Source organism: Danio aesculapii, chromosome 23, assembly GCF_903798145.1.
Source record: "Danio aesculapii chromosome 23, fDanAes4.1, whole genome shotgun sequence".
NCBI lineage: Eukaryota > Metazoa > Chordata > Actinopteri > Cypriniformes > Danionidae > Danio > Danio aesculapii.
The window spans coordinates 14,259,090-14,282,951 of NC_079457.1; the positions used below are offsets into that span (position 1 = coordinate 14,259,090).

General features: G+C 37.1%; 2 protein-coding genes across 3 annotated transcripts; one reads left to right on the forward strand and one right to left on the reverse strand.

The window, feature by feature from the left end:
* Window positions 1–1,730: 1,730 nt before the first annotated feature.
* si:ch211-148l7.4 (uncharacterized protein LOC563603 homolog) lies at window positions 1,731–7,325 on the reverse strand. Of its 2 annotated transcripts, none has more exons than XM_056449917.1 (2): window positions 7,135–7,325; window positions 1,731–5,282 (listed from the first exon to the last, which is right to left on the reverse strand). In XM_056449917.1, the coding sequence occupies exon 2, from the start codon at window positions 5,276–5,278 to the stop codon at window positions 3,812–3,814; it is 1,467 nt and encodes a 488-aa protein (XP_056305892.1). In that variant the 5' UTR covers window positions 5,279–5,282; window positions 7,135–7,325; the 3' UTR covers window positions 1,731–3,811. The 2 variants fall into 2 exon arrangements, with proteins under 2 accessions (XP_056305892.1, XP_056305891.1); XM_056449916.1 differs by having other exon boundaries at window positions 7,131–7,325.
* A 3,396-nt stretch (window positions 7,326–10,721) lies between these two features.
* Window positions 10,722–19,372, forward strand: coq10a (coenzyme Q10A). The gene is made up of 5 exons (XM_056449815.1): window positions 10,722–11,364; window positions 13,303–13,449; window positions 15,433–15,625; window positions 15,714–15,815; window positions 17,748–19,372. The coding sequence occupies exons 1-5, from the start codon at window positions 11,225–11,227 to the stop codon at window positions 17,913–17,915; spliced, it is 750 nt and encodes a 249-aa protein (XP_056305790.1). The 5' UTR covers window positions 10,722–11,224; the 3' UTR covers window positions 17,916–19,372.
* Window positions 19,373–23,862: the final 4,490 nt, after the last annotated feature.

The following is a 23,862-nucleotide window of genomic DNA, read 5'->3' on the forward strand; positions in this document are numbered from 1 at the left end:
CTTTTCGGCTTAGTCCCTTTATTAATCTGGGGTCGCAACAGCGGTATGAACCGCCAACTTATCCAGCACGTTTTTACGCAGCGGATGCCCTTCTAGCCGCAACCAATCACTGGGAAACATCCATTCACACACGATGGACAATTTAGCCTACCCAATTCACCTATACAACATGTCTTTGGACTTGTGGGGGAAACCGGAGCACCCGGAGGAAACCCACGCGAATGCAGGGAGAACACGCATATCCACACAGAAATGCCAACTGACCCAGCCGAGGCTCTAGCCAGCGACATTCTTGCTGTGAGCGACAGCACTACCTACTGCGCCACCACATCGGCCGCGTAGCAGTCAAAATGGGACAAATGAGCTCATGTATAGAGCAAATTTTGGACCTTTGTCAGTGAGGGGTGGGTCTTTCAAACCACCCGAACCCCCCATCACCCCCCCCCAGGCTAAAGGCCTTTTATAAACGCAAAACTTACAACAAACATGTTTTTAAACTATTTATTCAAAAATAATTTCAAAAAGTACAAAGTAACATGAGGTAAATTTTCTGACAAACATTAGTCAAAGAAAAAAAAATAAATCACACATTTTGGGACAAAGCAGGTGGTACTTGAGGTAGCCGCAAGTAAACACAGCCTGAGATTAATGCAGAGCTACACTGGATCGTCTATAATCATAATAGAAAAAAGAGGTACATTCACTCATCTCATACAATGTGAGCCATAAAGGTACATTTAATACAGTGTTCAAAGACAAAAAAAAAGTCAGTGCATAAAATAAAAGCTGATACATCACTGCAGCCCATCTGCAAAAGTGTTAGCCGTGTTATACAAAAAGTTAATGCAGATTATAAAGATTACATCATACATCTATTACAAAGGTTAGGAAGCCCAAGTAAAGAAACAAAAACGATATTTTCTGCTGTGAAAGTCAGCGAAATGGACAGATCTGAGGTCTCAGTTCATTCTCCAGAAAGAAACTGAAAAAGTACTAGCGATCTTTGGCCTGATAGCATAAAATGTCATATATATTTATTCATTTATATATATATATATATATATATATATATATATATATATATATATATATATATATATATATATATATATATATATATATATATAAAAAACATGTTGGAACATTACATTAGCTTGCTTATATATATATATATATATATATATATATATATATATATATATATATATATATATATATATATATATATATATATATATATATATATATATATATATAAAAGTACATATAAAATATATTTATTCCCAATGTTGAGCAGCAGGCATATGACTGGGTGTTATTTTGATGCTGTTATAAAAAATAAAGCTTACTTTAAGACGTTTGCTAACAAACTGAAAAGTCAATCTTCAACAGCCGAATTTCACAGATCAAAATATATGAAGAACATGAATTTAATTGGTTTTGTGTTTCAGCTAGCAGACATTGGCCACATATATAAGACTTTACACTTTAGTTAAATATATGCCATATATACACACTGTGTGGAAGTATTGAAAACATTCATCCTGAAGGTAAACTACATGCAGAGTGGAAGTGGTTTTAATGAGGTACCCGTATCTGATAATGCAATTGGCTTCTTATTATTGAAGGAAACATGTCATAACCTGGAGAAAAGACAATAAGAGTGTGTTTTCATGGAGTTTTACTATGAGGAATTTCTATTTATGATAAATTATGGTCTGTGGTTTCTTCTACATCATAAATCACACAGACTCACACTCAAAACATTCTCATGCAGTCACCTATTAGAAACGTATGTTTTATAAAATACACACACACTCATATCTAAACTTGTTTTTGACGTGGACATGTCTAATTCAGTGTTTGCCAACTCTGTTCCTGAAGGCACACCAACACATTTTCAACCTCTTCCTGATCAAACACACCTGCAGATCATTAGAAGAGACTCCAAAATCTCAAGTTAACAGGTCAGATACAGGAGAAATCCAAAACATGTGCTGCTGGTGTGCCTACAGGTACAGGGTTGGGAAACACTGCTCTAATTTATGCTGTAGAGCAAAGCATTACATCTTTGAGTTATGTTTACCACAGAAGTTTTAATAATAACTACAAATTATAAAAATCTTCAAAACATTAAACTTTCAAAATGAATTATTCTAGGTCAGTGGTTTCAAACTCAATTCCTGGAGGGCAGCAACTCTGCATAGTTTAGCTTCAACCACGTCCAACTCACACCTGCTTAATAGTCTCTAGTAGTCTTTTAACACCTTGATCAGTTGGATCATCTGGGTTCGATTAGGATTGGAGCAAAACTATGCAGAGCTCCGGCACTCCAGGAATTGAGTTTGAAACCCATGATCTAGAACAACGGCCTCAAACTCAATTCCTGGAGGGCCGCAGCTCTGCATAGTTTAGCTTCAACCACGTCCAACTCACACCTGCTTAATAATCTCCAGTAGTCTTGAACACCTTGATTAGAAGGAATATCTGTGTTTGATTAGGGTTGGAGCAAAGCTGCGGCCCTCCAGGAATCCAGTTTGACATCCATGATCTAGGTTCTGACGTCATTCCATCTCCACTCTATTATATGTCAGGTTATTTGGCTCAGTTTAGTTAAGTTAGTTAGTTAGTGTGAGTTATCCTGTGTACGCCTTACAATATTATAAACTACATAATCTGTAAAATGCTGATATTATCTAAACAGTCTACCCAATCCAAGAAGACCTGATGAATGCGATTCCTGAAAAATGTGTCCATAATCAAGCAGCTCACACAAAAGTCTTGTTCCACCCCATTAGGAATTAACTTTTTCAGTAGAATATAAGATTTTTTCAATAATATTGGCAAGTAACACGTTTTGGATCCCATTCATTTCCATAGTATGAAAAAACACAATGAAAATCATCAAGATCCGAAAACAATTTGGCTACCAAAACATCTCCTGTAGTGTTCTACATTGGAAAGAACATCAGAGTGGTTTGAAACGACACAAGGGTGAGTAAATGATGGCAGTATGCCTATTTTGTGTCACTAAAAAAAAAAGTAAATCATTATTTGCCCACCCTTGAGCTGTTAAAAATACATTCTTAAAGGGATAGTTCACCCTAAAGTGAAAATTCTGTCATCATTTAATCACCCTCCACCTGTTTGTTTCTTTCTTCTATTGAAAAACATATTTTGAGAAATACTGGTTGCTTTCTAAGGAAGCAAATAGGTGGCAGCAACCAGCATTCTTCAAAATGTCTTCTTTTGTGTTCAAACTCATAAAGCTTTAAAACCACATGATGAGGGAAAATAAATGAGGTAATTTTAATTTTTGGGGTGAACCATCCCTTAAACTTTCTCCTGTTTACCACAAAAGAAGATATTTTAAACAATATGGGTGACCAAAACAGCTACTGGTCCCCACTGACTTCTACTTTTCACATTTTTAAAATATCTTGAGAAGAAAGTGAAATTTGGACCAGCTCGTGGGTCCATTTTTACTTTTTTTGAGTGAACTATCCCTTAAACGTCATGTCAATTTTATTTATTTTTTTTGCCTTTTGTCTAATTATATGCAATTATCTTTTGTTCTAGATCATGGATCTCAAACTCAATTCCTGAAGGGCCGCAGCTCTGCACAGCTTTGCTCCAACCCTAATCAAACACAGCTGATCCAACTAATCAAGGTGTTCAAGACTACTAGAGACTATTAAGCAGGTGTGAGTTGGAGGTGGTTGGAGCTATATGTAGAGCCGCAGCCCTTCAGGAATTGAGTTTGAGACCATTGTTCTAAAGGAAAAAAACAATGGCAAAAAAGCAAGCTCTTTCAGTCATCACTGAACTCATCCTCATGTTCACGTATCAGATGTTTCTGGCAGTGCTCTAGAAAAGTGTCCAGAGCTTTGAAGGTCTCAGCACACGGCACACAGTGATAGACTTCCCCCTCACAACCATCTTCAGTAAGCATGTGGTGAGGAATCTCGTCTGAACAGACACTACAACACCTGCACGTCTTGGCCGGCTCGTCTTCTACTTCCTCCGGCAACTGTTCGTGGACTTTCTCATGAACAAACAGAGCAGCTTTGGAACTGAAGACCTGATCGCATGATGTACAAGGGAACTCGGCATCCTCGTCTTCCTCTTCATCATCATCATCACTATCATCTTCCAGTTTATCCTCTTCAATTTCATCCTCTTCTTCAATTTCCTCAATTTGAACAGGGAGAAGTTTCTTCGGTCTTCCTTTCTTTCCTGCAGGTTTATCTTTTTGGAGCTTTCTTGCTGGCTTCAGCTTCTGCTTAGCAGCAGTTGCATAAACACGGGTTGATTTGTTGCTTAATTTGAGGTGCATCTCATGGTGAACGGTGTATTTTCTAAAATGCGCCAAGCGCGTCAGATGATGCAGGAACTCCGTTCCGCAGTGCAGGCATGGATATATCCCACTTTTCCGCTTCTGCCTGGTGATCTTCACAGAGTTTCTAAACGTATTCCTCACCTTTACATCCCGTCTGTGTTCTTCCTTCCTATGCCGATGCAGAAGTGACGTCTTGGAAAACGATTTATCACAGGAACGGCATTGAAAGAGCGTACTCGAGATGCTCTTATCCCCCCCTATAATCCCTAAATGCACATCCTTTTCTAAATTTGTGCTTCTTTTTCTTGGTGCGTGGGAAAAGCGCATGTGGCAGGCAAGACCTCTGGGAGCACGGAAAGTTCTGGAGCACAGGGTGCATGTGGAAATGGCTTTCGGTTTAAATGGTGGCAAGGAAGCAGGTTTGAGAGTGTTTGCAGGCTGACAGTCTCCAGCCTGCTGGTGGTGGAGCAGATCTTGTTTGTGGGTGAATGCTTGTCCGCATGGGGTGCAAGCATATGTGCTGTTGTCTTGATGGATGGGATCTTCTGTAGAGTCAGGAACCGAGGTTTTACTCCCACAGGAGGCGCAAGAAGACCCCTTTGGCATTTTCCCCATGCATGTTTGGCACACGGATAAAGAACGAGGGCACTTGTGTAACTGCAGACTGGAAAGCAAAGCAAACTGTTGGTTACAGCGTTGACAGCTGTGGAGTTTTTGCAGGGTGCGCTCTTTTTGCTGGTGACGGACAAGGGCGTTCATTTCGGAGGGTTTCTGGCTGGCGTCCTTGCAGATGGAGGAAGACGTTTGGGATTTTGGTTTGTACTCCATGCAGGTGATGAGTTGAGCCAGTTTGGATAAGGTTTCGGACATGGGTCTTGATCTTTTGGAGATCTGGTTAGCTTGTGATACATTCCTCCAGTTGCAGTGTACGGACTCCATACTCCTAGATACAATTTGGAACAAATGAAGTAGATTAATGGCACTGAATTATAAGTTATGCTAAGAAAGAGTGCATTTCTTTAGACACAAATTAGAGGCAATTCCTTAATTTTACAGTGTTTTGCATTTTTACATATTTGGAGATTGTAAAAGATATTCTTAGAGATGTTTAGTTATTCTTTGTTTTGCAGGTATCATGTTTTAAATTCAAATAAAGACAGTCGAATCATTTACAAAGTCATGAAATACGTTCACTGAACTTTCTAATCATCATATCTTTTAATTGACAATAACTAATAATTGACAATAAATGAGTATCAAATCATCACATGAGACCTTGGACTACTAAACCAATCATAAGTGTCAATTTTTGCAAACAGATTTATGTATTTTCTGATGTATACTTGTACAGAGATCCGGAAGGGACGTGATGGTGGGGGAAAAATGGGTGGGAGATGATGTTCCCCTCACAAAACTGTTGTTCCCCAAACACTTCCCGTTCACTTCATACATGTCAACCCTCTGGTTTTTGCCAGGATTCTCCTGTATTATACCATTCTATCCTGCTATCATCCCGTTTAAGTATTTTCCCATATATCTCCCATATTTTTAATCTTGAAAGCACGTTGAAATTAATATAACTGCATCTGCATTCAATTTCTTTCCATTAAAGCTGTGCATAGACCATCACCCTTCCTATGCAACCTCTGAATCCGTGAATGCATGTATAAGCGCTGACTGACGGACGGACGCACTCCATATGATAAACTGATCCCAGATCAGCTTCTATACACGGCATTTAAAGTGTTGCTGAAGTGCAGGACACTTTGGCATTTGGGTGTGTTTAAACAAATACTCGTATTAATATGTAAACATGTCCGTCCTGCGTGTTTATTTTACTTTAAACAACTAATTTTCTCTTAAATTAGCACAAACAGATACTAAAGTAATTGAATGCTTTCATTATGGAGCTGTGCATTCTTAAAGTGGCACCTCTCTTATCAAATAAAACAAAACGAAAGATTCATTTGCTGCTTGTACTTGTATATGTATGTATTATATCAAGTATACTACTTATTTCTTTTAACTGACAATAATAATAAGTGTCATATCATCATATGTAACTACGAAACAAGTTTCAAGTGTCAGTTTTTGGAAACTTGAGATTTATGTATTATCTGAAAGCGAAATAATTTTAAAAAATGCTTTGATGTATATTTAAGATAGGACATTAATTAGACGAGATACAATTATTAGAAAATCTGTAATCTGAGGGTTTGAACAAATCAAAATACTGAGAAAATCACCTTTAAAATGTCAACAAGTTCTTAGAAATAAATATTACTAATCCAAAATTGTGTTTTGATATATTTATGGAATAAAATTTACAAAATGTCTTAATGAAACATCGTTACTTGATATTCTAATTCTTTGATTTTTTTTTTTTTTTTTTTGGCATAACAGAAAAACAGATAACTTCCACTCAATATAATGTACTTTTGGATATTTGTAAATAATATACAATTTCAGCGTGGTTTGTTTTGTTCAACATGTTCAGACGTGCTTGTGTGTCCAGGGTCAGATATCAGAATGATTTCAGAAAGATCACGTGACAGTGAGAAGCGCAGTAATGGCTGTATAAAATTCAGCTTCACACGAGTAAACAATATATCGCCTTTTAAATTACAACGCAACAAGCAGTTTACGTAAACAACTGTGCAAAAAGAATGATGTAAAACAATTAATATAATGCACATGCTTTGCTACACAACGTAGATAAACTTCGCAAAGCAGCACTGATACAGGAAGAGTTTGCTAGCTGTTTAGCTACGCAGCTGACATAGAAACTCACCCACTCGAGGACGTTGTATCGCACAACATGGGTCTCTCGACCGTATTTGTGGACATTGCAGCGGGTGTTTTGAGGTTCATAAACTAAAATTGTACGAATTTCTGAAGCGAGAAGCAAACGGACTGTCACTTCTACTACCACGCGCTTCTAACTTAGTTAGGGCAGTTTGGCAAACTACAACTCCCATCATCCATTGCGAGCAAGTTTCACATTCGCTACTTCTTCTTCTTTTTATTTTATTGGCTGTTTGCATTCTTAAACAGAGCATTACCGCCATCTACTGTGGGGATTGGATCAGAGACTCAAATACCTTTACATCTGGACTCTTCAAGACCCGAGCTTTCGATGTTGCTGTGTTCAGCTCCTCCATCTACAGCTCAAGTCCTTCACAGCCAAGAGAGAGAAAAAGATAGTAAAGGGGAAGATAGAGAATTTAAAAAGCCCAATGTTATTAATTATACTCAGGGATGGGCAGTATTTATGATACATGTATTTCAAATACGCATTTTAAATACAAAATAGTATTTTGTAATTTGTATTTTGTAGAGTTTATGAAAATGGCTTAATGTTTTGTATCAAAACACTTTAGTGTCTTGAATTTTTGTATTTTTAAAATACTGTAAAAAAACTTTGTAAGAAGATATTCCAGTCTACTGGTCAAAAACTCTCAAATCTTTTGAGATATCGGGTTTTTTAGATTAGATTAGATTAGATTCAATTTATTGTCATCACACATGTACAAGTACAAGGCAACGAAATGCAGGTAAATGGAACCCCCCGACCGTGCACAGACATCACAACTCCAGGGAAGACAGGTCACGGGAGGTGGAACAGGAAATAAAATAGTCAGGAAAAAGAGGCAAAAAAAAAGTCCCTCTCACCTTGCTCTTAAGTTAGAGCACCGTGAGATCAGGGATAAGAAAAAGCCCCAGCAATCTAGCACAAAAACACACCGACAAGACATAACATTGCCACAGGGGATGGGAACAGGGGGTGTGGAAATAGTCCGGTAAGGGCGGGCAGCCATCAGGTCCTGCAGCCATGGAGGCGCTGGTCGCAGACCTGCTCACCCCCTCCAGTGGGTGAAAGCATACGAAGGCGTTGGATTTGGGGCCAGGAAGTGTCGTGCTATGTATCTGTGTGTGTGTGTGCGTAAGCCTGTATAGTCCAACAGGTGTCCTTGACGGGGAGCAGGAATTTCAGAGCGTCTCCTTATCTTGCTATCCGGGAGAAGTTGTTTTCCTCCAGCCGAGGCCGTCTGGCAGGAGAAAAGAAAACACAGGGAAGCCGAAAGAGTGGAAAGATACTTCAACTTTAGGTCAATACCTGCCAATTTCACAGATATTTAATGTCCATCACATGTCTCCAGATCTGGCCAAATTTTGTTGCAAAGCTGCTAACTTCACCCCGATGTTTTCCAGTTTGCGATCTAATATTGCAGTCTGATTATTAGCAAGCCTGCCCATCAGCGCTTCAATCAAGCCGGCCAGCCTGGTGGGGTTTTGAGCAGCACTGACCGCTTTCATCATTCGTCGATACGCCAGGGCCCCGCATAAGCCCATCAGCAGAAACCCTGTTATCAAAGTTCCGAATAGGTAAATGTCTTCAATATCCTCCAGAGACAGAGCAGCCAGGCACAGGACGCGCCACTTCTCCCACCCGTCCATCACGTATCCAGCTGCAAACGTCCCCGCAGGACATGTGGGCTCTCCCGAGCCCAAACTTCTCGTCGAGAAGATGGTGTCAATCGCATTCAGAGACCAGTTGATCAAATCCATAATTCCTTATTTGTTTGGATAGCAGGGCACGGAGAGTCTCAGAGATAGAATAAGACAAAGACAAGAGGAGCTAGCGAGGAGAGATATGGGACGGAGAGGGAAAAAGTGCGACCGCCTTCGCCGAGAGCCAAAGAAGAATTTTATATTGTGTTTTGAAGAGTACATTTGCAAAAGAAAAAAAAACACGATTTATAGATATTACTAAAACTGGAAATATTTGTAGTTTTCAGAAATGGTGATTTTACATTGTGTATTGACGATTTCAATTGCAAAAATGTTGAAAAATAAGACTTTTAAGAGATGGTGGAAATTTTCACAATCAAGAGATATAGTACTATATTCCAACTCGTTATCTGCATTAAATTGTTATTACAGTGATTAAAGAGATCATCTTCAAGACAGGACTTACTGTATGAAATTTGTACAAAATCTGTACTGAAATCAAAGAGAAAAACAAGCTTTATGAAGAAAACTTACATTTTTATTCTTACAGTAGAGGTGATGCGGTGCAGAGAAGCTAACTTAAACTTGCTCAGAGAAAGGCCGCTGTTATTGATCATGGTTTACTTTACTAAATCAGTTTAATGGTCTAGGAATTGATCCAATAGGCCAATTGATAGAGGGATTGTGAAAAAATGGCATGCTCCCTTGTAAAAATATTTTGTAGTATTTTCATAATACAAATTATGGTATTTTATTTTGATACTTGCTGTGGCTGCTGTATTTTGTAGTTTATTTTGATACATGTAAAACTGAGGGGTTTGGTATTTTATATTAAAATACATTTTAATGTATTTTTGCCCATCCCTGATTATACTCTATATCTATATCCTATGAATTAACTGAGTTCTTTTTAAGATTTGTATCAACCATTTATTATCTTCTGGATAAAAAAATCTTTGTGTTATTTGTTCACCATTTTTCTGTATCCTCAATTAATATTTTTCTTTCATCTGTGTATTTATTGCAGATAATGAGTACCTGATCTACTGTCTCACTAACTCCACATTCATCGTACAATCCTGTTGGATGTTTACCTATACTGTGTTATGTACAACTCAGTCCTGTATGTCCCATCCTTAAACTTGAAAGAATACAATCCTCCTTCCTGCTCCCTTTTGATTTCTATATGTCCTACATTTGGCTGTATTACGGAAACATTTACATGTAAAACATTTACATGTAAATGTCTGCCTTTTTGCTCATTGTGCCAACTTATTTGCCAATTTTTGTGTATTCCCTTTAATTACTGATTTAAGTTCAGCCCTACTATACCGGATTTGCATATCTATCCTCTCTTTTGCCATTACAGTTTTTGCTAACCAATCTGCTTCACATTCGTGGTAGACCATTTCAAGGGATGCAAATAAAAACAATGGTCCCAATGTATTTACTGTTGTTATTTTTTATTTCTATAGCTTCCGAGAATCCAAAAAGAGCCACACATTGATGAACAACGTTATAACAGCTGTTTTAAAATTAAGTTATGCTTAAAAATGCTTGTTTCTATTTAACCATTGCCATGATAAAAGCCCCTTAATAGTAAGCTCTGGAAGCGAGCCAGATACATGGTTATATATTTTTGCGGTTTTAATTAGGTGAAGTAAGTTTGGGGGGGTACAATGAACTTTTTTGTATTTATTTAAAGTAATTTTTGAACCAAAAGTGTTAATAAATTCACTGCAATTTTATAACCCCCTACAAAACATTATGAAATATATACCCTCGTTTTTTTTTTACTAGCGCGAGTACTTTTATTATGAAATGTCCTCAATCCGTGCATCTTCCCCTAGTGAGGGGGAGTGAAATGACACCCCTCCTAACACAAATATTAATCTTTATTCGTTGTTGTCATGTGTTTTAATTGCCACATATCATTCATTAAGATAATTCAATAATTACTAGCCAGTCTGGAATTTAAATAAGCGTATTTGTCTTGTAATGTGACACAGTGTCCTCCTCCGGTCCAGCTGGCGGCAGCTGCACCTGTTCGCGCGGTGCCACATCAGAACAGCGAGTCCCGCACACCGGCAGCTTATGAAGGCTTCACCGGTTTAACCTCAATCGGTAGCAGAGCAATCACCGGAGAAAGGGCTATTGTTTTACTAGTTGTTTAATCTAGAAGTCGAAATATGATACGTGAACAACACTGATCAAACGCAACGCAAGGATTTGACCGCTGGAAAAAACCCGGCCGACTCATTTATTCACGGAGCCTAACCTTAGAGATGACAGCGCGCGCTCGTTTATTGTCGTGTTAATCGAGATTATTCGTTAATAATTTTAATCATAAGAATAGGTTAAGATATATTATTGATGGCCGTGTCGGGAGGCGCCCGGAGGATCCCGATGGGTGTGCGGACATTCAGCGAGTTTCTGGAAATAGCGACTGTCGGTCCGTGTCGCTCCAGCAGCCCATATAAATACAGAGAGAGAATACAGCACTGGTCCATCAGGTAAAACACCGCATTTACATGATGGAATATATTATATAAATCTTTTATATTTGATGTGTCGCATTGCTGAACAAAGCGAGATGGAAAAATAAACTATACAATTACCATAGTAACTACAGTTTCCGCTAAAATACTATTATTACAGTTGTTCATGAAAAGTATATAATAAATATATAACTTAAACGCATTTTATTTTTTTCAATTAAATTATTATTATTATTATTTTAAATAGCTTCAATATTGCTACTGGAACGTTACAATAATGTTAACAATAACACTATAAAAACACCGTACGAGCTTATTTGTTCATATGAAGTAGGCTAATGCATGGTAAATAAAACGAGATCCTAAAAGCGTTTCACTCTTTATTATAATACTCTGTGTGTAATCGATTATGATTTTGTTTGTACAGTAAGTAATCGTGTTTTTTTTTCTTTTGTGTTCACTCAGGTTGGAAATGACTCTTATTTGTTTAACTTAACTGTAAATCATAAATATTGTATTTGAGTGTACAGTGGGAATTCCATGGTTGTTTGTTTTTGCAAGTTACAAGGTATTGTACAGCAGTATAATGTATGTGTGCATCAAAACAATAAAAGTAATTTTAGTATAAAGTTAAGTTGTGAAATGTATATTAAAAAAACATAACAATTCCCATACACAAGAACTTGTAATTTGTATTTATTTTAATTATCCTGAAAATAAGTGTTTATCATGCATCTTAATTAAGATTAAATATACATTTAAAAATCTTGTCAGGCATATTTGGTCCAAGAATCATTAGATAGAATATATTTTTCATTAATAATTTTTTTCAGTTTAGTCCCTTTATTAATCTGGGGTCACCACAGCGAAATGAACCGCCAACTCACCTAGCACATGTTTTTTTGCAGCAGATGCCCTTCCAGCTACAACCAAGGACTGGGAACATCCATACACACTCATTTACACACATACACTATGGACAATTTAGCTTACCCAATTCACCTATACCGCATGTCTTTGGACTTGTGGGGGAAACCGGAGCACCTGGAGGAAACCCATGCCAACACGGGGAGAACATGCAAACTGCACACAGAAATGCCAACTGACCCAGCCAAGGTTCAAACCAGCGACCTTGCTGTGAGGCGATTGTGCTACCCACTGCGCTAATGTGCTGCCCTTGTATATTTTATTAAGTACAGGTCAGAATCAGTAGTGCATATTGTTTAATTTTGACATGCTTAATTATGAAAAAACATTATTTCATCCATATTTTGATATTTTCTCTAAAGTAATAGAAACATTATAGTTTTAACAATTTACTTGTGCTTTTTTTTTCTCTATATATACACACACACACACGTCTATTCTAAATATTATTAGAAATTCTTGAAGTTTGTTTACAGTATAAAAACCTAATTTGTTTACGTCTGCAGATTACTGTACTGAACTGATGACTTTTCTTCTAAATGTAAAATAAAACATGTCAAAATAACAAAAAAAAAAACACATTTTCAGACATTTATTCTCAATCATTTTTGAAAGACTTTAGAAGAAAAAGGAAAGCTGTATTTAATTTCGAACAACAAAAAATGGAAACATTTGTTATTATTGTCATTTGTAAGTTTCCGCTAAAACAAATCTCTAAATGACAATGATTTACATTATTATTGGACATTTGGTAGCAATATTATCAGACTCTTGTAGAATAAAAATGATTAACGTTTTTTAACACACCCATTTCTTTTAAATACAATACAATCAAATATTCTCTTAATTTCTCTTTTATTAATTTATTCTGAAGAGGCCATGATGGAACATCGTCTTTGTCCCATATTGTATACTAGTCTTTCTTTACCTGATGTTTTTACGTTCCAGATGTCCTCTCAGTGCTGTATATGCAGTGTATTCATAATCCACTTGTTTGTTTTTGTTCTCCTCTGTCCTCAACATCAGGCACCTGTCCTCCTGTGGGATCTTGATGACTCGCTATCCTCGCGCTCTCTGTCACTCTGAAGTGGATTTGACTCCCACTCATCACCGGCGATCTTTCATCAGCCTCACCAACAAGAGAAAAGAGTATTCGGAGAGGAGAATATTAGGGTAAGTTGACTAACTATTTCTGTCGTGTTTGATCCTGAACAATGAGCTGGCCTGCTTTCAGTTTGGTGGATAAAGGCAAGCTTTTGTGGTGTTAAATAATTAACTAACAGAGCTGTATTGATCTAGTGGAGGCGAGATGGTTGTTAATATAGATCTAAATCAGGGAGATAAATTAAGAGCCATTAAAGGTAAGAAAATAAAACTGAATCAATAGTAGTACTAATAAAAGTACAGTACAACAAAATCTGCATTGAGTAGAAGGCAATAAATAAATACGAAATACAGCTTTAGTATTTTGCTGCATCATTACAATGAAGCATTTTAGTGCATTATTGTTAGTTTTATATGAATATACTTGCACAATATTGTTATCATACTATATAATACTGTGCATTATTATGTCTATGAATTTATTATGATTTAGGTCATATTTTAGCTTTAATGGAGTAAATTTATGACACTATATGTAGCATGCTGCACAAGAGGATTAAAAATTACAGAAAAAAAACATTTTAAAAATTAAATGAAATGTAAAACACTAATGTTTGTCCATCTTTTTAATTGGTTTCTGATTATTAAAATACCACAATAAAAGCTTTAGCAATTATTATGTCGTGTGAATTTGATTTTGATTTCATTTTCAGTATTTTTGAAGTTGTTTTTAATTTAGTTTTTTGCTTTTTCTAAATAGAAATTTCCAAATGTTTCTATTTAGATTTAAATCATTGTAATTTTTGTTTCAGTAAGTTTGGGACTTAACATTTACATTTAGTCGCAAAGGCATAGTTTTATAAATAATATTGCTATCATTTGTAATATTTAATCCTATTTATTTTCAACTGTCGCATTTTGGTTTAGTCGTTTCAATTAGGGTTGTGTGATGTCGACCAATTTGGCATCATACGATGTCTAATGGGAAACATCGCGATGGATGATGGCATCGTCGACATAGGCGGCAGTGAATTAATTATTATTCAATAATTAATTAATAACTAATTCATTATTTGTAGCCTACCGTTTCAACTACCTGACTCGCGTGGTTTTTATTTTACCCATAACCAAATCATAAATAAATAAAGATAACTTACACTCAAATTACCACCTGTCAATCACTTTTTCTGCGGGACTCTGGCATGAATAGGCAGAGTGATCTGTGTTGTTATAATGGCGTCAACAAACTTGGTTGGTAAAAAAGATGCACAAACAAAAGTATCTGAGGTTTTCACTAAAATTACTAAGTACAAGTGTGAAAAGTAACAGATTGAAGCAGTGTACTGATGCTATGACACATTACCTGATAAATTCAAAAGGCCGAAGAGTTGTTAGATAAGAGACAAGATTAATTAAATATCACATTTAACAACTATAGTGAGATGCGATCCAGAAGTACATCCTTGATAAATTGTCCGACATTGAGTGCTCTCTGGGGTTTTGTGCCCAGTGCACCGGCTGCTGACTGCACCGGGAGCTCAGACTTGCTCATATGCTGCAGCCGCGCATGCCTGTGTGTGTATGTGTTTGTGTGTGTGTGTGTGTGTGTGTGTGTGTGTGTGTGTGTGTGTGTGTGTGGTCACATGATGTTCGTTACCAGCTGTATAGTGTAGAAGGAGGGCTTTTCAGGAATGCTAGGTGAAACGCCAGTGTGGACAAGGATTGTTTTCGTTCTAAAATACCATTTTAAAACTAAGACGTATTCGTGCAAACGGGGCCTAAGTGTGTATTTTTCGTGAGGGGGTTTAAGAAAGGGAGCGGGGTGGAGGATCGTCATGCCGGCTCAGCATCGTGATGTCTATCGGCCATCGGTGATGGACGATAGCATCGTCTATCGGCCCAACCCTAGTTTCAATCTTTATAAATAAAAAAAAACTACATTTTTTATTGAATTTAAATGGAAATTTAAAAAAAATAATAAATAATAATAATATTTTTTTATTTTTTTAAACATCAGATGCTGCTTCATTGTAAAACAATTTTGGTCATCAGGTACTCTATGCAAGAGATGTATGAAGTGGTGGCCAATGTGGATGACTACAAACACTTTGTACCGTGGTGTAAAAAATCCCAAACCATCATGAAAAGGGCTGGTCATGCTAAAGCCCAGCTGGAAGTGGGTTTCCCTCCTGTTGTTGAACGTTACACTTCAATGATCAGCCACGTTCGTCCACATCTGGTCAAAGTAAGTCATCCTGCGTGCTTAACTTCAATCTGATCAATGAAAGGAAATCTAATGTCTGATAATTAATTTGAACCTGTTTCCATTTCAGGCGGTGTGCTCTGATGGTAAACTCTTCAATCATTTAGAGACAATATGGCGGTTTAGTCCTGGTATTCCTGGCTATCCTCGCACATGCACCGTAGACTTCTCTGTAAGTACCGTTCACACTACTTTTGCTTCAGGTTAAACTTCGCTTAGCCAAAGACTATAGAATACACAAGACGTGTCGCTTGTATACTTTTGAATGGGGAAAAGTGTAATTGTCAATATGACGAATGAAGCCCCGCCTTCTAGTAAAGGAGCCAATCAGTGATCGCTATAGGGCGAATAAAGCCCGCCTTCTAGTACAGGAGCCATTCAGCGATCGCTATAGAATGACAATTCTCCGGGGGAGGGGGGAGGACAAGACGTGAGTTTCTGCAGATTTTGTGTGATACGAACAATAAGAAATGAAACTAAATGGACAGTTGTTTAATTTTATTAGTTATTCCTAATATGAAATTTAATCGTAAGCTTGGCAAGCAGTTTTAGAGAATTTGATGTTTTCCCATTCAAACAATGCCCGAGTATATTGCTGAAAGGCATTTCAAAGATGGCTGCCAAGTGAAATGACTTGCCTTAAAGGGACTTTGGCTAAACTCCACCCAACTTGTTTACTGTTGCTAGATTTGCTAGACAATTTAGCTAAACCAATTCACCTGTACCACATGTCTTTGGACTCTGGGGGAAACCGGAGCGCCCGGAGGAAACCCACGCAAACACGGAGAGAACATGCAAACTCCATACAGAAATGCCAACTGACCCATAGCATTGTTTATATATTTGAAACCTATTTACAGTTTTTTTTGTAAGACATTATTTTAAATGTGCGCAGTCCAAACAGGAAAGACTATACATTTAAATCAGGCAAAAAAAAAAAAAAAAAAGCGAAAGCACCTTAGACACTGGACAACAGTGTTATTTCAGTATTATTAATTTAATATTACAGTATTTATGAGAATTTTGAATTAGTATTTTAATATTTTCTGATTACATTTAAATGTTTATTGTTTGATGTTTTTATTGTTGTTTCTTTTATTTGAAGTCATTTTAGTCTTCAGCTTAAAGTTCACTCAAACATTTGCTGGTAATTGAAGAATTGAAATGTGATAGGTGACAAATCATTCCAGCAACTAGCAGTTTGTCCACACCAGACACGAAACAACAGAAACATTTAAATACCAGCCCTACAGAAGCACAGAATAGCGAACTGCACTGCCAATGACAAGGCCAGTTTTATAATCTATTATTTATTAATTAAACCACTTCATTATTAATAGGCTACTGACTGACGTCGTATTAGTGTATGTTAATCAGACACAGTTCTAAAGCTGCGGTCACGCTAGAGTTTGAGCATGCAAAATTTTGTCGTACGGCGCTGCAAAAAGGAGTGGGATTAAATGAGATGATTAGACGTTAAAACAGCGGGCGATTTCTCCATATTTAAAATTTCTGTCCAGAGAGGTCATGTTTTGATCGTCGATAGGTCTCACGCAATCACATGATGCGATTTTTGCACCTCAGAGTTCACCAAGCTTGAACTTTCTAATGCAGCGAACTGCAAAACTTGTTGCACGAGCTTGCGTTTCCGGTCTGCCGCATTCGTGTGCGTATGAATGGAAGTCTATGGGGAGAAAAGTGCAGTGTGATCGGGGCTTATCTTTTGGGTTCAAGCCATTTGCTTGTCTTTTTATTTTCTGAGGTAAACTATCTGCTCCTGCTTTCAGTATGGTTATAAATATCATGAAAAATGGTGTTCAAACTCACACTGGTAGCATTTAACGCTGAAAAAAGCACATAATCAGCTCCTGAGGTGATCATTATCATAGTAGTTTATGCTGCTGTTCAGCCACAACGTCGCAGAAATAGAAATGCTATTAATAAAAACATTTTGTAAATCAGATGTTTAGAATAAAAGCTGGTTTTAACCTGGAAAAGATCTCTTTTATTGTGTGTCGTGTGTAGTTAGGACACTGTGTCAGTGTTTATAAGCAAGTTCACTTACCATGTCGTCATTTTCTCTCTGGCTACTGGTTTTCCTCAGGTATCATTCGAGTTTCGTTCGCTGCTGCATTCTCAGTTAGCGACGGTGTTCTTCGACGAGGTGGTGAAGCAGATGGTGGCCGCGTTTGAGCGACGAGCAGGCAAGCTGTACGGCCCCGAGACGAGGATACCACGAGAGCTGATGTTTCATGAGGTCCATCAAACGTGAGGTGCCCCATTACACTGGACTCGCCTGCATCTGGAACTCAAACTCTCTAGCCGGTTATCACATCACTAGATTACATCAGGATGGTACGATAGATACCATGTACTTTTAGACAACATTACAGTTCCAAGTATTGCACCTTAAAGCTATTTTGTTTTTCTTTTGTTTGCTTATTGACTGTGAATGAAGAATAACTGATTTATTGCAGCTCTGAACAGTAAAGTTGAGGTGCAGAATTGGAGAAAACCTCTCGTTTACTCGTTCTGTCTGACTATGGGTTTTGCTGGGGCCAAACTGATGAATTTACTAAGCTGAAAGGAATATTTCAGGTCAAATCTGTCAAACGCTGTTGATTTCCACTTGAAATAATTTCAATTTGCACCTCCGTTTTTAAAAACAATAACAGCACAAACATTGCCCTCTTAGTTTTAAAACTAAATTATTTCCGGTGGTAATCAACTCCATGTGAAATGCTCCGATTAACCAGGAATATTCCTTTTAATACAGCTCTTTATACAACTATATATATAAATATAGTAAGAATTCATATGCTTGAATTGAAACACACTTACGATGAGTGACTTGACTTTCACTGCACTGAGTTTATTGTAATATTCATCTCAAGAAGTCGGTGTGACTCCAAACACAACTGTAAATATACTGAATATGAGCTATACAGTTAAAGTGGCGTCAGATATTTCTCCCAGCTAAATATTTATCCTTATCGACAACAACAACAACAAAGACTTTGTTTATAGAAGTGGTGTATTGTGATGAAGGTATATTTAGCATGCTTTTGCTTTCTTTGGATGCATTCATGCGAACTCAGGGCTTTGGAGAAAATGAAATGTAAGAATTCTGCCTGTTTTCCCCTAATAGTGATCCCAGTTTGTGCCTGTTGATGTAGACTGTGCCATTTCCATTTTGTCGCTTCGTTAATGTCTGTTGAAACACTACTGTATTCACTTATTGTGATTTTCTCAAAGCGCTACAGTTGGAAGCCTAGCAAGCTTTTTCTTTATCGTTTGTTTTTATTTAATGAGATTTTATTTTCAGCCATTTCAATGCCTTATCCAAGTGTTCATGGCATTTATAAATGACTCCACGTACCATTGTAATTGTCGAATGCTAATTTATTTGTGCTGTATCCCAACCTCCTGTCCGAGAGTCTTCCACAGAAATAAAACGCCACCTTCATTTCTAAAAAAATAAGTAAAAAAAGATCCTGTTAGATGTCTGTTTAGTGAGAATGTTGGCTTGAACAACTGTGAATCAGAACCAAAGAGATGATCAGTGCTTCAGAAGATCCACAAGAGCACAGTTTTAGGAACAACGTCTCGCTGAAATGAATGTTATCTGTAAACCTTAATTCTCTGTCAGCAGACCTGTCATCAGTGTTATAACCTTGCACAAGCATTTCTTTTAATTTTGAAAATCTATAAATTTATTTACCAACAGAACTGTTGTCTTGTTTTACTTGATCCACTGAAAACCCTCCTGGAAATTCTTAAAATGGCAGTTCAGCCAAAAGTTAAACTACAGTCATTATTTATGCACTCGTATGCACTTCTTTTTCAGATCACACAAGGAGAAATTAAGTCCTCCTACATCCTTTCTAATGGATATTTTTCATTTTCATTATTGTTTTTTGTGTGTGTGATCATTTTAACACTCATGATTTATATTTCACACTCATTTTCTTTACTAAATTTATTTTACACTTAGTACAAAAAGTAGTTTCTCTTAGGACTTTCGGGACAAATGGGTTTTAATGAAACCCATTAAAGCCCCCTTTTATAAGATGTAAAATAAGTCTCTGTTGTCCCTAGAGTGTATATGAAGTTTCAGCTCAAAAAAACCCCACAGATAATGTTTTACAACTCTTTGAAACGGCCCCTTTTAGGCTTTGATTGTGCCCTTTTGGTGACTGTCGCTTTAAATTCAAATGAGATGAGGAAGAGGGAGGAGCTACAAACACCTATGTGTCAGCATAACGGCAGATTTAAAACAGGATTTTAACTATGTGAAAAACTGAAAATGACACAACAAATGACAAGCATCTAAAACTGCATGTTTATAATGCCTCTTAGTCGCTGACAATATCTTCATCTGGTGAAATCTCTAATGGTGGACGGCTGCTTATCGCTTAGGACTGTCTATGCTAATGAGGGAGAGATTGTCACAAATGGGTGGGGCTTTCTGATGACACGTACAATCAATCAACGTGTTTCTGCAGACTGTTTTTATCAAGTGTGATCATTCATTTTCTTTTCCGCTTGGTACCTTTATTAATCAAGGGTCACCACAGAGGAATGAACCGTCAACTTATCTAGCATGTTATACACAACGGATGCCAATCCAGCTGCAAACCAAGACTGGGAAACACTCATACACTCTTGCATTCACACACATACACTATGGCCAATTTAGCTTATTCATCAAACCTATACCACATGTCTTTGGACTTGTGGGGGAAACCAGAGAACCCAGAGGAAACCCACACGAACACGGGGAGAACATGTAAACTCCACACTGTAAACTCCCAGCCGAGGCTTGAACCAGCAACCTTCTTGCTGTAAGGCAATCGTGCTACCCACTGTGCCACCGTGACACCCTTAAGTGTGATTATAAAAAATTTAATATATAGCTGGTATATATATTAAATATATTAAATTTAATAAACTAATATATATTTAATAAAGCTGGTTATATTCACACACTGTTGCCACACAACTGTCCCTAAATCCCTTAAAAAGTGACTTTTGCATACTAGGTCCCCTTTAAAACTTTAATATATCATGTTAAAGAGTGTCATTTAAGAAAAATCTCACACAATCCTTGTTAACAGAATTTAATTGTGTTGGCAAGGCTTTAATATGTTAACTTTTTTAAATAGAAAGTAAAACCTTGTCACATTTTTCAGGTTTGGACACGGAGGCAAATAATAACTAATTTTCTGCTCTTCAGAACTGCAAGCCAAATAATTCAAACGATGTAATTATAATCATGTCAGTATGGGGATTTTGAATGTCTCTAGGCTACTGGGAAATTAGGATGTGTGTGAGGAGTAGTTTTGTTTAATTTGTTTATGCGACCCTGCACCCAAAGGAAAAAAATCCTCAATTGTTGCTTCTGACCATAGATTAATGCAAGATTAATACTTTTAACTGGGTCTCTTCTGGTTTCGAGTGAAATGTAAGACTTTTTAAGACATTTTAAGACCATTATTAAATGTTAGACCCATAAAGTGCTAAAGGCTAAGGAATTTTTCAAATGGCCCAGATGGAAAAGATTTTTATTTGCCCTATCAAATGACAATAATTGAATACATTTAATAATACAATAATACATTAATAATAAGAAAATAAATATTTAAGATTTTATTTCTTGGCTAAATATTTTAAATATTGTGTAAAAACAAGCAAGCTCTACTTGTATCCATACACTTTTTTTCCAACATAAAATTTCTTCTTCAAAAATAAAAATAAAAATGAACAAATGTTTTAAAAGGTTTAAAACTATAATAAACTAAATCTATGCACCACAATCTGTCCAGGTCAGTGTCCCCAGCAGTGAATACATGAAGTACTTTTAACAAATGTTATTGTAAGAAAAATGATCAAACCATTATGATAGAGTTAAAAATGACCTTTTTAAATAAAAACTTTAATGTTTTATTGAGATGATTGTTGGTGATTGTATGGGTTTTGGCCAGATTTGATAGCAATACATGAACAAATGAAAATTAAGACCTGTTTAAAAAAAGAATTTAAGACCAACAACACAATATTTCAGTCAATTTAAGACTTTTGAGCCCTAAAATGTGGATTTTGAGATGTAAGACATTTTAAGACTTTAAGACCCTGCAGAAACCCTGCTTTAAAGATCTAGTTTGAAAAATCTGATTAGCCTTAAAGAGCGAGTTCACAGAAAAATGAAAATCTTTCATCATCTACTCATCTTGCACTTGCAAACATGTTTAGGTTACTTTCTTCTGTTGAACACAAAACAAGACATTGTGAAGAATGTTGGTAACCAGCAGCCATTGACTTCCGTAGCAAGAACAAACATCGTCAGTGGCTGCTCTTAAACATTCTTCACACTCTTCATCTGTGTTTAATTCAATTCAATTCAATTCACCTTTATTTGTATAGCGCTTATACAATGTAGATTGTGTCAAAGCAGCTTCACATAAAAGGTCACAGTAAATAGGAACTGTGTAGTTCAGTTTGTAGTGTTTAAGTTCAGTTCAGTTGAGCTCAGTTCAGTGTGGTTTAATAATCACTACTGAGAGTCCAAACACTGAAGAGCAAATCCATCGATGCGCAGCTCTACAGATCTTGAACCATGCAAGCCAGTGGCGACAGCGGAGAGGGAAAAAAAACTTCACTAAAGGCGGAAGTGAAGAAAAAAAACCTTGAGAGAAACCTGACTCAGTTGGGCACGACCATTTTAATTTCTCCGCTGGCCAAACGTCTTGTGCAGAGCTGCAGTCTCAGAGGCGGAGGCTGGAAGCTGGCCTCAGCGAAGACTCGTCTGTCTCTGGAGCGTCATAGGAAACAGTCTCATGTTCTCCACTCTTCCATGACCATCGCAGTAGTTGTTCAGGATTCGGCCAGGTCCAGGATATGGAAACCTTGGGATCATCTCGTCGTTGGTCTTGGATCGAATCAGTGACTCTGCATAGTCTGAGGGCCTCGGGAAGAGTATCCCCAGGTGGAAATGGAGAATAAAGAAAATAATTAGCGTAGCTGATGTTCACAGTGTATATCAGCAAGATGCATAACCTGTGTGGAAGCCCCCTAAGTGGTGCACTAAGTGTATGCTTTACTGAACAGATAGGTCTTTAATCTAGTTTTGAATTGGGAGAGTGTGTCTGAGCCTCGGACGTTATCAGGAAGGCTATTCCAGAGTTTAGGAGCTATAAATGAGAAGGCTCGACCTCCTTTACTCGACTTTGCTATTCTAGGTACTACCAGAAGCCCTGAGTTTTGAGATCTTAAAGAGCGAGTTGGATTGTAGCGAGACAGAAGATTGGTTAGATAAACAGGAGCTAGATTATTTAAAGCTTTATATGTAAGAAGCAATATTTTAAATTCAATACGAAACTTAACAGGCAGCCAGTGTAAGGAGGATAAAATTGGGGTGATGTGATCAAATTTTCTAGACCTGGTTAGAACTCTGGCAGCTGCATTTTGTACTAATTGAAGTTTGTTAATAGAGGATGCTGGGCAGCCAGCAAACAGTGCATTACAGTAGTCCAGCCTAGAAGTCATAAAAGCATGGACAAGCTTTTCTGCATCTGAGATGGATAGCATACTTCGTAACTTAGCTATAGTTTAATACAATAAAGAAACTCAAACAGGCTTGAAACAAGGTGGGGGGTGACATTTTATGTTTTGATGAACCATCCCTTTAAGTTATATAAATAAAAAATAAACCTAAAGGTAAATTATTATCTAACAAGAATCCTGACCTTGGCTGTACTTGTAAAGGACTGTTTCTTACCTCAGATTGGAGGCACAGGCATTGCTAGCTTGCAGATTGCCAGATTTAAAGGGATAGTTCACCCAAAAATTTGAATTCTGTCACGTTCTGGGCATTTTTCTTATCTTGAACGCAAAAGAAAATATCCTGAAGAATGTAGGAAAACCAGCTGGTATTTTTGGTTCTTACTATGTTGGTCAATGTTTGTTTCAACATTCTTCAGAATATCTTCCTTTGCAATCAACAGAAGAAAGAAATTCACAGTAAACTGTGTGGAACTGTTCATTTTTGGACGAACTGTCCCTTTAAATGAAGTGTTCCGCTACCGAGGAGGTCAAATGATACAGGAGAACTTGTGAAAACAACATTGGTGCAGCACCAGCGAACAGATAACACAAAGTGAAACAGGCGATGGAGGTTGAGGAAATCCGAGTATGGTGGTGGTATCTGGGTCATGTATTTA

Coding starts and splice junctions, on each gene's coding strand:
- si:ch211-148l7.4 (XM_056449916.1), bottom strand. CDS start 7,210: ATGAACCTCAAAACACCCGCTGCAATGTCCACAAATACGGTCGAGAGA. Junction 5,283..7,130: donor GATACAACGTCCTCGAGTGG/GTGAGTTTCTAT, acceptor AATTGTATCTAG/GAGTATGGAGTCCGTACACT.
- coq10a (XM_056449815.1), top strand. CDS start 11,225: ATGGCCGTGTCGGGAGGCGCCCGGAGGATCCCGATGGGTGTGCGGACA. Junction 11,365..13,302: donor ATACAGCACTGGTCCATCAG/GTAAAACACCGC, acceptor CCTCAACATCAG/GCACCTGTCCTCCTGTGGGA. Junction 15,816..17,747: donor CATGCACCGTAGACTTCTCT/GTAAGTACCGTT, acceptor GGTTTTCCTCAG/GTATCATTCGAGTTTCGTTC.